Source organism: Monopterus albus, unplaced genomic scaffold (genome assembly GCF_001952655.1).
Source record: "Monopterus albus unplaced genomic scaffold, M_albus_1.0 scaffold183.1, whole genome shotgun sequence".
Lineage (NCBI taxonomy): Eukaryota > Metazoa > Chordata > Actinopteri > Synbranchiformes > Synbranchidae > Monopterus > Monopterus albus.
The window spans coordinates 283,243-295,978 of NW_018128063.1; the positions used below are offsets into that span (position 1 = coordinate 283,243).

The window sequence follows — 12,736 nt, forward strand, 5'->3', positions numbered from 1 at the left end:
ACCCCCCCCCCCCCCCGCTTCAAACGCCAAATTCTTTGTGTGTCCGTCACACCTGGCCAAAAAAGCCGATTCTGATTCTGAAAATTGACAAGCTACTCAGCAGTAATTCATTTTAAATGCATATAAGCTAGTTAAAACTAGCTCCTTTACCAGCTGCAAAATTAAATGTGATGTACACAATAATGCATCAGTCATTATAATACAATATGATATACGGGAATGTGCAATGTGCCATTCTGCATAATGAGCGATCAGAGAAGGCAGAGGCCATCAAGCAGTACCGCACTTTGTGACTGTGTCCTTAAAAAAAAAAAAACTGCACATTGTTAGTGTTTCAGTAAATTGTTGTAAGCTTTTTTCCAGTTCTCTTAACCAGGAACTCAGAGAGACGAGGCAGTCCACTTGGATACAAAAAATCGTGCTGGTTTATTCAAAGGATCACAGGTAAAATTAACATTACACGTCCAGGTATCTTCCACCTCCAATACTGCACGCAGGCAGACGAAGAATGAAAGGCGTCACCTGATATGCCAGCTTTACAGCTGACCGTAGCAGTAGTCAAAACATGGAGAAAATCAATGTGTGTGAGTGTTGATTAAGTGGTGTGTTTCTAAGAACATTCTGACATGACATCTAGTGACATGTCATGACATTAAACATAAGAAAATATTATGATTACAATTACAGTTAAACATATCATAATAATAACAATATTCATCCTGCCTGCTGACAATCAAACTTTTCTATCTAGTTATCCTTGACCATAATGCACCCTGCAAAAAACTCATGAGAATGACTAAGCATTTAACAGCCTACCTAGACATCCTGTCTCCACTAAACATTTCTAATACAACAAGTATCTAACCAATATCTATCTGACTAAAAAAATATTGTCTATTTGTTACCAAAGTTTTTATCAGTAATACAGTTAAGATGCAACAAGTATGAATGTGTTGCATTGTGTGTAAATTTCAGCGGTGTGTCTAAACTTTGTGCTGGTGATCCTTACATTTTCAGTGAGAAGGACAGTGCTACTAGTGGAAAAGGTGAGTCTGGAGCCCAGTGACAGCAACTATCATCCATCATTAATCACAGCAGCAGAGAACAGTACTGAGACATCGCCTCTGCCTTTAGATGTATCACTCTAACTATGAACACAGTGATTTTATACAGGTATCATGCTCCAGCTACACATTTACACCTTAAGCCAATTATAGGCTTTTTCCTTTAAATTCTGATTTGCATTCTTCTCCATCAAATACCTTTTTAATGCTCTAATGATGGAATCAACAAATTCAATCACGCTGGAGCTCAGAGCATTATTTTCATGCTGAATCACCAGACACACCCTGGATTTTAGGCTTTCTAATAAAACTGCAAGTACACTGACTGCATGCGCAGTATGTACATGTCAACTGCACAATAGTAATTAATCTGAGGCTGCTTCAGCCAGTATGTCACCTCACCGAAAAGCACTACAGTCATGCTCATACCACTACAAGTCCTCATGATCTGTAAAGATGCAGTACAATAATGCTACAATTTTACACTAATCACCACAGTCAAACAGTGAATATTTGATCAAATTAATTACATTTATGTCCGAATTTAAAACCAACTCAAAATAACAACTTTGAATAACTTCTACTCATTTCTCCCACAGTTCCCAATCAACTGAATATGTTAGTGGTCATCCTGCCTGAAATGCTGTTTATCCCAGAATAATTTCCTTACTCTGTTTTTCAAGCAAAGGCTTGTGTCTCGATTGCCTAAATGCTGTTAGGCATGAAACCACAAAATATCCCCTGTCAAAAGAGACTAAATACTTGACCTTGCTTTTTAAAAATTTCATTCAAACTGAACTCGGTACAATGCAGCAGAATTCTCTGCATTCAGGTGTAAATTAACTATGAAGAGTGCCAACAAACTCTTAAAGCTGCATGTGTGTAATTTGAAAGGGGTCGCTTGTAGTGACAAACCTACATAAAATTATCACCAACGCATTAAGGGCAGTTTTAGCATTTTGCTTTTCACAGCATACAACTGTACAGTTCAGTTCAGTCTCATCTCAAAAAATTAATAAAAGCTATTCAGACTCAAGCATTCATTAAACTACTTGTACTTATTCCCGATGACCTTCAAGTGGGCTCACATTTTCAAGCTTCAGTCAACTTATAAATCAGGCTTCCTCTTTCCTAAGCTAATTATAACCTATTGAGGCTGACGACAAAACACTGATCTGGCCCGAGCATGCATCAACACTGCTGTCAGATTTACTGCTGCTCTAGCACACTACGGAGGACTCAACCCCCTCCAAAACCTTCAGTTCATCAGTCTACCAGTCCTAAAGACAAAAGACTGATCGGAGACAAAAGATTTGGACAGTCCCCCTCCAGATTTACAGTTCATTACAATGGATGGTCAGAGCTGTGGCTGACATGGTTGTATATCTGCTGAGGATTTATGGAGGGTGGTAGAGGAGACTGATGTGAGCGGTGTGCTCAGGAACAGCACACAACACACACTTAGAGAAGTGAAGGAATGATGGGAGATGGTGTCCAATTTGGCGAATCATAAACGTTGCTTGTTCACACACTTGCAGTCAAATGCTAGTGAAGGGCAACAGTTTTGAAGTGTCATATGCACACCAACACTTACACACACATAGTATCACGTTCACTGCAGTTCAACCCCAAGTGTAGTTTTCTTGCATGCTTATCTCAGATTTGCTAACACACTTACCTGGCTCTCTCTATGACTAAAACTATCTGTACAATTACACACAGACAGACATACTCCCCATATTTAAAGGTGTCAAAATCAATGCCAGTTCCACTGATCAAGCAACAGCCCAAAAATAACCCAGCAGCAGGTGAGAACTTCTTGAATAGGCAACACCCAGATTACTTTAGGTACACACTTAAAAACAGTATGCTCCCATAACATACCCTTTACTACTTGGTGTGGAATGTTAGGTATTTTTAGTCAGATAGCTATTGGTTAGATACTTGATGTATTAGAAATGTTTAGAGTAGACAGGATGTCTAGCTCAGGCTGTTAAATGTTTAGGCATTCTCATGAGTTACTGCAGGTTACTTATGGTCAAGGATAACTAGATAGAAAGTTGATGACTGTCAGCAGACAGGATGTTTAATATTATTATGATGTGTATAACTGTAGCCTTAGCCATAATATTTTCTTATGTTTAATGTCACGACATGTCACTAGAGGTCGTGTTAGAATGTTTTTAGCTACACACCACATAATCAACAGACAAACACACATTGATTTTTCTTCATGCTTTGACTACTGCCATGGCCAGCAGCAAAGCTGGCACCGGGAAACATCACGGTTTGGGGTTCCTGTTAGTATGGGGCTAGCCCAACCTAAGTGATAAATGTATAGGCCTGTTGTGGTTCGGGGTCTTTCATCTTTCAGCTGCCTGCGTGCATGTTAGAGGTGCAAGATACCTGAGCATGTAATGTTAATTTTTACCTGTGTTCATTGAATAAATCAGCACTGTTTTGAAGTTACTTGAACTGCTTCGTCTCTCAGAGTTAGCATGGTAAAAAGTACCGGAGACAACAGGAACAACTGTCTTGGTCTTGAGAAAAGTCACATGGGACAATTAAAATGGTGCCACAGATGGCAGTCTCGGTCATATGCTCGTGTGTGATTTTGCTGTTTTTGCCTTTTTTAGTCGGTTTTCTGTGACCCATCTTGGATTACGTTTACAAGACGTTTACCTCTTAAACATCTGACAGCCGACACTTTTTGTCACATTTTTGTGGATGGAAAAGTTCTTTGCACATTTAGTCGGCGGAGCAGCAGCCATCTTTGGGACCTGGACAAGATGTGTTGGGTAAATGTTACAACATTAGAAACTCCATTCATTAACTACAAACTGCATGGAACTGAAATACCAAGACTCCCTACATATTGTTTTAGGAGATTTTAACTAAGCAAACTGCACCCATGAACTGCCCAAATACAGAAGCACATCAGCTGTCCCACCAGGGACAAAAGCTCCCCTGAACCACTGCTACACGGTAATAAAAGGTGCAGATTGCTCTGTCCCCCATGCAGGCCTCAGTCTCTCTGATCACTGCATGATCCCAGCCTATAGGCAGAAACATAAAGCAGCAAAAAGGCTGTGATCAAAACATTGTAGAGATGGACCAAGGAGGGAAAGTCAAAGCTGCAGGCCTGTTTTGATCGTACAGACTGGAGGGTTTTTGAAGCTGCTTCTACAGACCTAGAAAAACCCACTGATGCTGTGACATCATACACAAGCTTTTGTGAGGACATGTGTGTGCCCCCAAGACCTTCTGCTCATACAACAACAACAACAACAACAACAACAAGCCCTGGTTCACAGTAAAACTCAAGCAGCTTTGTCATGCCAAAAAGGAGGCCGACAGGATCCTGTACAGACAGGCCAGGAACACACTGACAAGAGAGATTAGAGAAGCAAAGAGGAGCTACTCTGAAAGGCCAGTTTTCAGCCAGTGATCCCTCGTTTGTGTTGTTAGGTATTTTTTTAGTCAGATAGAAATTGGTTAGATACTTGTTGTATTAGAAATGTTTAGTGGAGACAGGATGTCTAGTTTAAATGCTTAGTCATTCTCATGAGTTTTTTGCAGGGTGCATATGGTCAAGGATAACTAGATAGAAAAAGTTTGATTGTCAGCAGGCAGGATGATTATTGTTATTATTATGATATGTTTAACCGTAATTGTAATCATAATATTTTCTTATGTTTAATGTCATGACATGTCACTAGATGTCATGTCAGAATGTTCTTAGATACACACCACTTAATCAACACTCACACACATTGATTCTCTCCATGTTTTGACTACTGCTACGGTCAGCTGTAAAGCTGGCATATCAGGTGACGCCACGGTTTGATGTTGCCGTGTAGAATGGGGTTAGCCCAAACCAGATATAATGTATAGGCATTGGTGGTTCAGGGTCTTTCATTCTTCAATCTGCCTGCATGCAGTATTGGAGGTGGAAGATACCTGGACGTGTAATGTTAATTTTACCTGTGATCCATTTTTTGTATCCAAGTGGACTGCCTCGTCTCTCTGAGTTCCTGGTTAAGAGAACTGGAAAATAGCTTTCAGTGTGGAGAGGCCTACAGAACATCACCAGCTATAGGACACCGTCCCCTGCCGTGGAGAGCTGTCAACTGGCAGATGCCCTGAATGTGTTTTACTGCAGGCTCCCCCCACAATCACCTCCCTTTCCTCCAGCCCTCCACCCTTGATGGTCTGTCAAACGGATATGTATTTCCTTTTTAAAAAAACAAATGATCAGAAAGGCACCAGGCCCAGACGGTGTGCCTGCCTGGAAGCCTGTGCTGATCAGCTGGACCCCATGTTCACTCAGATCTTCAACACATCACTGGAGCTGTGTGAAGTCCCTTCCTGCTCTAAATGCTCAACCATCATCCCAGTTCCCAAGAAACCCTTCATCAGTGGACTGAATGACTACAGACCTGTCACCCTGACATCTGTGATCATGAAGTCCTTTGAGAGACTGGTGTTAGCCCACCTGAAGGACATCCCTGCTGCTGGTCCCCTTGCAGTTTGCTTACCTCTACACCAATGACTGCACCTCAGGGGACCCCTCTGTTAAACCCCTGATACAACCTGGGGCTGGTAATGTTTGTTCTTTTAGTGACCTACTAAAAATGAAAAGCTTCATGTATTCTATATCTCTAAGAAGAAAAAAAAAGACTAAGCTTTGGCAAACCCAGGAATTAAACTGGACCTTAAATGGAATTGCTATTGGAACTCAGAACCCACAAAATGGCAAAACAGTCCGTTTTAAAGTGGAAATCAATGTTGTTGATGAAAATGGGTAGATGGAAAAAAAATTAATCATAAGAGATATAATATTGTTACATTTTATCTGATAAGTAGCATCCAACTTTTACAATATACTCTAGTTATCTAAAAACTGCATAAAAAAAACAACTCATCACTGCATTGCTAGTACACACATTTCCATCTGCTCTCTTCTAAGGTCTCTCACCTAGAATAGCAAGAACTAGCTGCTGCCTCTATTTGGCTATGATGGAAACAGCGTGACAGTCAGATGTCCTGCTGGGAAGACTGATGACAGCATCCCATTTGCAACTCCACAGCCAAGTGAGCTGCTGCAGACCATGCACATTTGTGCATGTCTTTTTTTTTTTTTTTTTGTGTTGAAAAAGTGATTCATGAACATTGGGCTCAACACATATGCGACGCTTGTGTTTGTGTTACATGAAAAATTCACATGCAAAATGATGGCATATACAGGGTATGAGAAAGAAAATAGAAAACAATGTAGGTCAAGTGCACAAACATTATGTGCGTGCAAATCAAGAGCACAAAAAATACACCACAGAGTCAGCTATTTATTTATTAGCCTGGACTAGTCTATCTGTACTAACCAGGACATCACCATTACTTACAGGATAAACTGCAATACCATTTGTGATTGCATTTAAATCACAGGATTACAGGAGTCATCCATCAGCTGGCCTAATGATACAACAAAAACAAAGATAGGAAAAAAACATCCATGTTGGAAACCATCTAATCCCTCAGCCCTGGGCCTGTTTGGCCCAGCAGAGCCCTGCTGTCAGAGAGTCACTATAACTGGCCTCAGGAGAGCAGCAACTCATTGTGACAAAGTGATAACACTGTTATAAGAGATAAGGCTCTCTACGTACACCATGAGACCGTGAACATGGAGTACCAGCTGTGCCCGTAATGAGTCCCGGAGTTTCCAGGGCTACATTTTGGTGCCACCCACTGCTGGTGGCTGACTTCTGACCTACATGCCCTCATTTTTCATTAATTAAAACATGGTATGCCATCTCCAGCCAATTAAGATGACCACACTCTTAAATGCAGGAATGGAAACACAGAGAGAGAGAGAGAGACAGAGAGGCAAGAGAAAGCCTCGCTTACCTGGCCCAATCAGCAGACCGAATTACAACTGAAAACCCCTGGTGGCTATTAGCACAGCCCATACCAATTAAGATGCTAAGCGAATCTCGAGTGCTTTGGAGATTGAGACCCACTGTGTATAATGCCTCCTAACCATAACATGACACTGAAAATGATGTTGGTCCCGTTTCCAGTGTAAAGCATACCTTCACCCCCCTTCACCTATTAAAACCTGAGAGTCTTCAATTAGAGTCATTTGCATTTTGCTAATATAATTGTAGCCATGGTCATTAATAGGAGAGTGGAAAATGAGCGTAGTAGTAAAGACTTAATCCAAGCTCTGGAAGAATAGATATCTTCCTACTAACAACCACTCCCCCTCCTCCTCTCCAGACAAGTGGAGATGACAGTATTAGCTGGGCCTGTCATCGCAAGTGGGCTGAGAGTTATTAAATATGACCTGAATTTAACTATAACTCAATAACTAAAAATAAGGGAGTCATTAGGAGCCATTTGTTAATGTGGAGATGTGTTGTTGCAGCTTCTCAAATAGATAGATAGATACACTTTCTTTCTTACATTACTGTTCTTCACAACTGCATTCGGACATATTCACGACAGACAGAAAGAGAGAGAGAGAGAGAGAGAGAGAGAGAGAGAGAGAGAGAGAGAGAGAGAGAGAGAGAGAGAGAGAGAGAGAGAGAGAGAGAGAGTAAATGTGCCTTATTTGCCACACACATGAGATTATTGTAATCGTTTGTGTGTCTATAAGTTAATGTAACTGCCTTAGAAAAGCTTAGGCACAGCACCTAAGTGTTTTTGCGAAATGCAAGTAAAAAAAAAAGAAACATATCAGTATGAATGTAAAAACAACAGTGAGTTATATGTTCTGAAAAATAAAGGAAAATGACTTGATCTCAAACTGAAACCCAAGCTGGCAACAGGAATGACCTGTCAATCAACAATCAGTGTTTGGACGAACGTCTATGAGTGATGTGTGACAGCATCACCAAGGTAATTTAACTATCAACTGAGGTTTAATCACCTGAACGATCAATGATCTAGCTCCCAAATGATCAGATGGATTTCTGACATTTCAGAAATACAGTAGCTAGTAGCAGCAGATTACCGCTGTTCATCAGCCATACAAAGTAAATGGCTAAAAGTAACACTGGTTACCAAGAGGTTGACCTCAACTTTACTAACATTGTCAGTGAACACACACACTCAGGTAATCTGTTTAAACATCCAGTGTGAGCGCTCGCATCATGGCCGAATGAGTGAATGTACAGTGTGAGCAGTGAAGTCATGGACTCTGGCCATGCAAGGGGAAAAAAAACATATAGTGTGAGCCCTCTGAAACCCTAGGTAAAAACCCTGGACTGCATCTAGTTCAGACTTGTGCCATGTTGAAAGTGATATGTAAATGAGACTAGGTCTGACCTGGTAAGACTGCCACCACAACTCTGATAGAAAAGTGACCAGGGTGCTCATTCAGGTACAAAGCCAAGGCAGGCAGATGCCGTCAAATTAATGGAAAAGAGCGCATGTCGGAAAGGGGTTATAGTGTTATTATCTAGATCATCATGAAACAAACTCCATCAGTGAGTAAGTCTGAAGGCAAATTACTTTCAGTGTCTTGGGACCATGTAACTGGGGAAACGTAAAATTATCATGGTTTTCATTAAAAGAAAATAATAATTTGCTTATCACCTCATTCTCGCAGTGAGGCAATTTAAACAACAATTTACATTTAGTGGCGATTCATTCAGTAGCACTCTCCAGCACACTGATCACAGTTACATCTCCTCTTTAAGCACCACCTTTAAAACCAAATGAATCATCTCTAGAGGTATATTCTGATACACTTGGTGAAAGAAATGTGATGACAATTAAAAAAAACAAGCTTGCACAATGTTACTTGCCAGGCCTGCAATACAGGCAAGTAAACATGCTTGGAGATTTGCCTTGTACAGAATGTACTGTACAGCAATGTACAGAAGGTGAAATCTTGAGCACTGCTAAAGAGTTTTAGCCTAAGAAAACAAATAACATTAAGTTCCAGTTTCTGTCACTTCCTTATGCAACTACTCTCTCATCATGTCCTACTTCTAATCCCTTGTTTAAGGTTAGGATGGGGGATGTCTAAACCATAGTACATGTGATAGATGAGAATGCACGTGGACTGAAGCAACAGCAGATTTGCAATAATAACTGTAGTCTGCAGACACAGGCTCATCTGGATTAAACTGATGCAGACACTAATTTTATAAAATAAACAAATCAACCAAAAAGAGAAAGAAAAAACAGGATGTGAATCTGGCATCATTGGCAGCTTTGGTCCGTCTGATGATTAAGTGGCAACATAATTAACAACTCAACATTATTTTGTCTACATTAGATATTAGTATTTTGGAATCAGAACATTAACTTCCCTCATAGTGCACAGTTGGGGGTCAGTAGGGGACTGTGCCAGCGGGGCATGTTGTTGAAGGTAATGGGTGAGATAATGAAAAAAGATTCAGGAAGACCATTTGGAGCCAAAACACTTCAGAGCGGTATGTAATTCTCCCAGGCAGGATTTTCCAACTATGGCAACTTATCACTGCAGCAACTATTTCTTCTTTCCTCACAACTATCTACAAAAAAATCCAGCTGCAATGTGTACTTGAATGTATACGACTGGCGGGACATACCTGATTTCTATACAAAATGATTCATTGCTTATCAAGAAAATAACCTGCAGATTAAAGTTTGTTGTATCGTCATTTGTGAAGGCACTTGAAGGCTGGTTCAAACAGCTAATTTAGTTCTAAACCTAAAGTAAATCCCTTATATAGCTACTACTATATAAGGGATATGTAGAGCTCATGAACATAGTCACTGCAGATAACTTTTCTAACATTTGACAAGTTAGTAGCCAGTGTTATTGCTGTTAGTTGCCCACTTACGTGTCCCACCCAAGGGTCTCCATCTCAGAAATGAGCTGCGAATAATACCGTGGAGGTGGAATGGAGCTGCACTCAGGACGGCTCTTCAAACCCACTTCCTGCAATGGCACAGACAACATTTCTTTTTTAAGCCCAGATTCCTATGCACATTATATCACAACTTAACCACTGCATCATGAGCTTTCTGCTGCAAGCAAACAAGAATAGAGCAGAAGTGAATCAGGGCCAATATGTAAGTGACTGGTGGCAAGCACATAGGTTGTTACACTTTTCATTAATCTAAGAAAACATGCACATGTGTGCCTCACAATCAAGGCTATTGATATTACCTGAAGGTTCCCCTTTACTTCCTATTCATAAGGCAACAAAGTCTAAATAACCAAGCTAGCCACTGTATCACTGTACTCCTTACCAAGACAGTCTTCAGCTCCAGAATGAAACTGACAAGATCAGTTGACTGCTGCAGCCTCTGCAAGAAGTCAAAGAAGAGAGAAAAGACATTGTTGAATGTGAGGATAATGAAGTGACAGTGTCTATTTTTTCCTCTAGCCAGCCATTCAAATCAAACACAGTGTTTATGATTAATGGGGGCTGCCACCATCTTTAATAATTAATGATAGCTTAGAGGCTGTGAAAATAATGAACTTTGCAGCCCAGGGTGAAATATCAATCTCATCCAAATAACCCTGAGGGGCCACATAAAAATAGGGACATTTTCCAGGCAATGTTAATTAAACTGTGAAAAATATTTTTTCTGCTCCTGAGTGAAGCAAACCTGATGAGTGACAGAGAGCACAGGAACGCACAATGCAGCGAACATAAAGGAGTCAAAATGACATGATGACAAAAAAACATAAAACGATCAACATGACCTCAACCACAGCTGACTTACACAACAGAACAAAAATACTATGCAACAAGCAGAATGTTACAAGTGTGTCCTGCTGTATGTGCTTACCTGCTTCACTATGTGCTCATATCCATGTAACAGGTGTTTTAACTGCCAACTGCAGTGTAGCCTACAATACCAAGGTATGAACAGTTACAGCAACACTAAAACAATAAAAAAAAACAATTATTCTGTGGCTATGCAAGAACATAACTAGACACACTCATTATACCGCTAATATTCTTCTTTACTGAATTTCTAGCATAATTGGTGACATAAGCGAAATGCGTGGGATAGGTCTCCTGTAAAGAGAAGATGAGATGATCAGTTGTACTTGGCCTGTTTGAGCTGGCGATCTGGTGGTAGCAGTATTCTCATTCTGAAGTCTTGTTCCTAGAAAACACATACCGTGACGGGAAATTAAATGATAATTGTGATATATTGCAAGAGCAAGCTGCAACATTCAGTAACTTTTAAAACATGAACATGCCGAAATCCATTCAGAAATCGGGTAATAAAAAGTTTATTTACGTACTGGACGAGGTATGGGGTAACTTACAACATAACTTTAGACCACGTCTGAATTACCGAGATCAACTATTCAACTCGGCGAAAAACAAGTTGTTAATATCAGGTTTTAAGAACAAAATATCGCCTGATACATTTGCATTTCATGCTATTGAAATTAACTTATGCTAACACTGACATAACATTGACATTTACTAACACAAACCTATAACAAGTGGTGGGTGTAAATATCAATAATATAAGCTTTTTAAGAGCCGGCCGAATTTACCAGGGCTTCCAGAACATCAGTGAACGGTCTGAAGTTACAGTTTGTCTATCATACAAGTAATAACATCTTTAAATGAATAGTTTTTCAATTCAGTTTGGAGAGTCGGTCTTGTATTAACAAAATGCCACAAACACAGCGAACGTTAAATAACTAAGTTACGTTACCTCAACAGTGATAAAGCCATCATAGACTGTTTTCTCTTTGTTGAGAGGTAAAAGCAGCGGGTTGACTTGTACCAGTGAGCTGTCCATCGAACTTATGATTTGATATTATTTTCAGACTTAGGTCAATCCAGGGAGATTGGTTCCTTAGCTAACGTTAGCAATTCTGACATAAAAAATTAGCGGTGAATTTACGATTTTAAATAACTCGTTACGTTAACTTAAACCAAACATAAAAGCTTAGATATTTCAGCTAATGTTACTCAAAACAGATGCCCATACGGCGTATACGTTTAGCTAGGACAAAGTGTACAAAATCGAGAGTACATCCACGAGGGTTCACCATTCGCAACCCGCCATGAAAAACAAAACAGTTACGTCAAACGGCTGCATTCAGGGACTTGCAAAAATATGGGAATTTCGACAGACACGGACGTTGTTGGTGTGGCGTTTACACCTTGTGTCAGTGTATAAAAAATTCTTTTTTTGTTGTTTCATGTGGTTGTAGCCTATACTTATTAATTAACTGTTACAAGGTCTAGTCATTATTTGTAACACTGCAGTATCTAATTTAGAACTTAGATTAATTTTGGGTTACTGATATGAAGAATTCACAAGTTCCATTAGCTGTTAAACAAACAAACAAAGGTTATTGCTGCTGTTGCTCTAGAAACCTTTGTGATAAAACTGACTAGAAGATGAATAACCACAGAATAATGTTCAGCTAAAATAAGCCATAAAATGTGATAGCAGGACATATAGCACATGTGTGCTAATGTGTACTCTAAAGTTATGACATTGTAATAGAATTAAGATATTAATAGGATAAAGATCTTTATTTTCTAATAACAAAGTGATATAAGATTTTAGAAAATTCTAAATACGGGCCTACATTATGTTGAAATGTTATGTCATGTTCAGAATTTAACTGCCAAAAATGTTTTCTTTATTTCTCACTTTGTCTTTCTTCTTCTTTTTTTAAATAACATAAT

At 39.7% G+C, this 12,736-nt stretch overlaps 1 protein-coding gene across 2 annotated transcripts in view; it reads right to left on the bottom strand.

Annotated features, from left to right (window-relative positions):
- fancl (FA complementation group L) overlaps positions 1-12,115 on the bottom strand; it is a 46,323-nt gene extending 34,208 nt beyond the window's left edge. For both annotated transcript variants that reach the window (XR_002276321.1, XM_020617029.1), the window contains exons 1-5: positions 11,748-12,115; positions 11,122-11,180; positions 10,857-10,917; positions 10,311-10,367; positions 9,899-9,996 (exon numbers count right to left, since the gene is read on the bottom strand). Coding sequence is in view for 1 of the 2 variants with exons in the window: in XM_020617029.1 (XP_020472685.1) it covers positions 9,899-9,996; positions 10,311-10,367; positions 10,857-10,917; positions 11,122-11,180; positions 11,748-11,834 (362 nt within the window). In the remaining variant the exon portion in view is untranslated. The remainder of the gene's footprint in view (positions 1-9,898; positions 9,997-10,310; positions 10,368-10,856; positions 10,918-11,121; positions 11,181-11,747) is intronic.
- Positions 12,116-12,736: the final 621 nt, after the last annotated feature.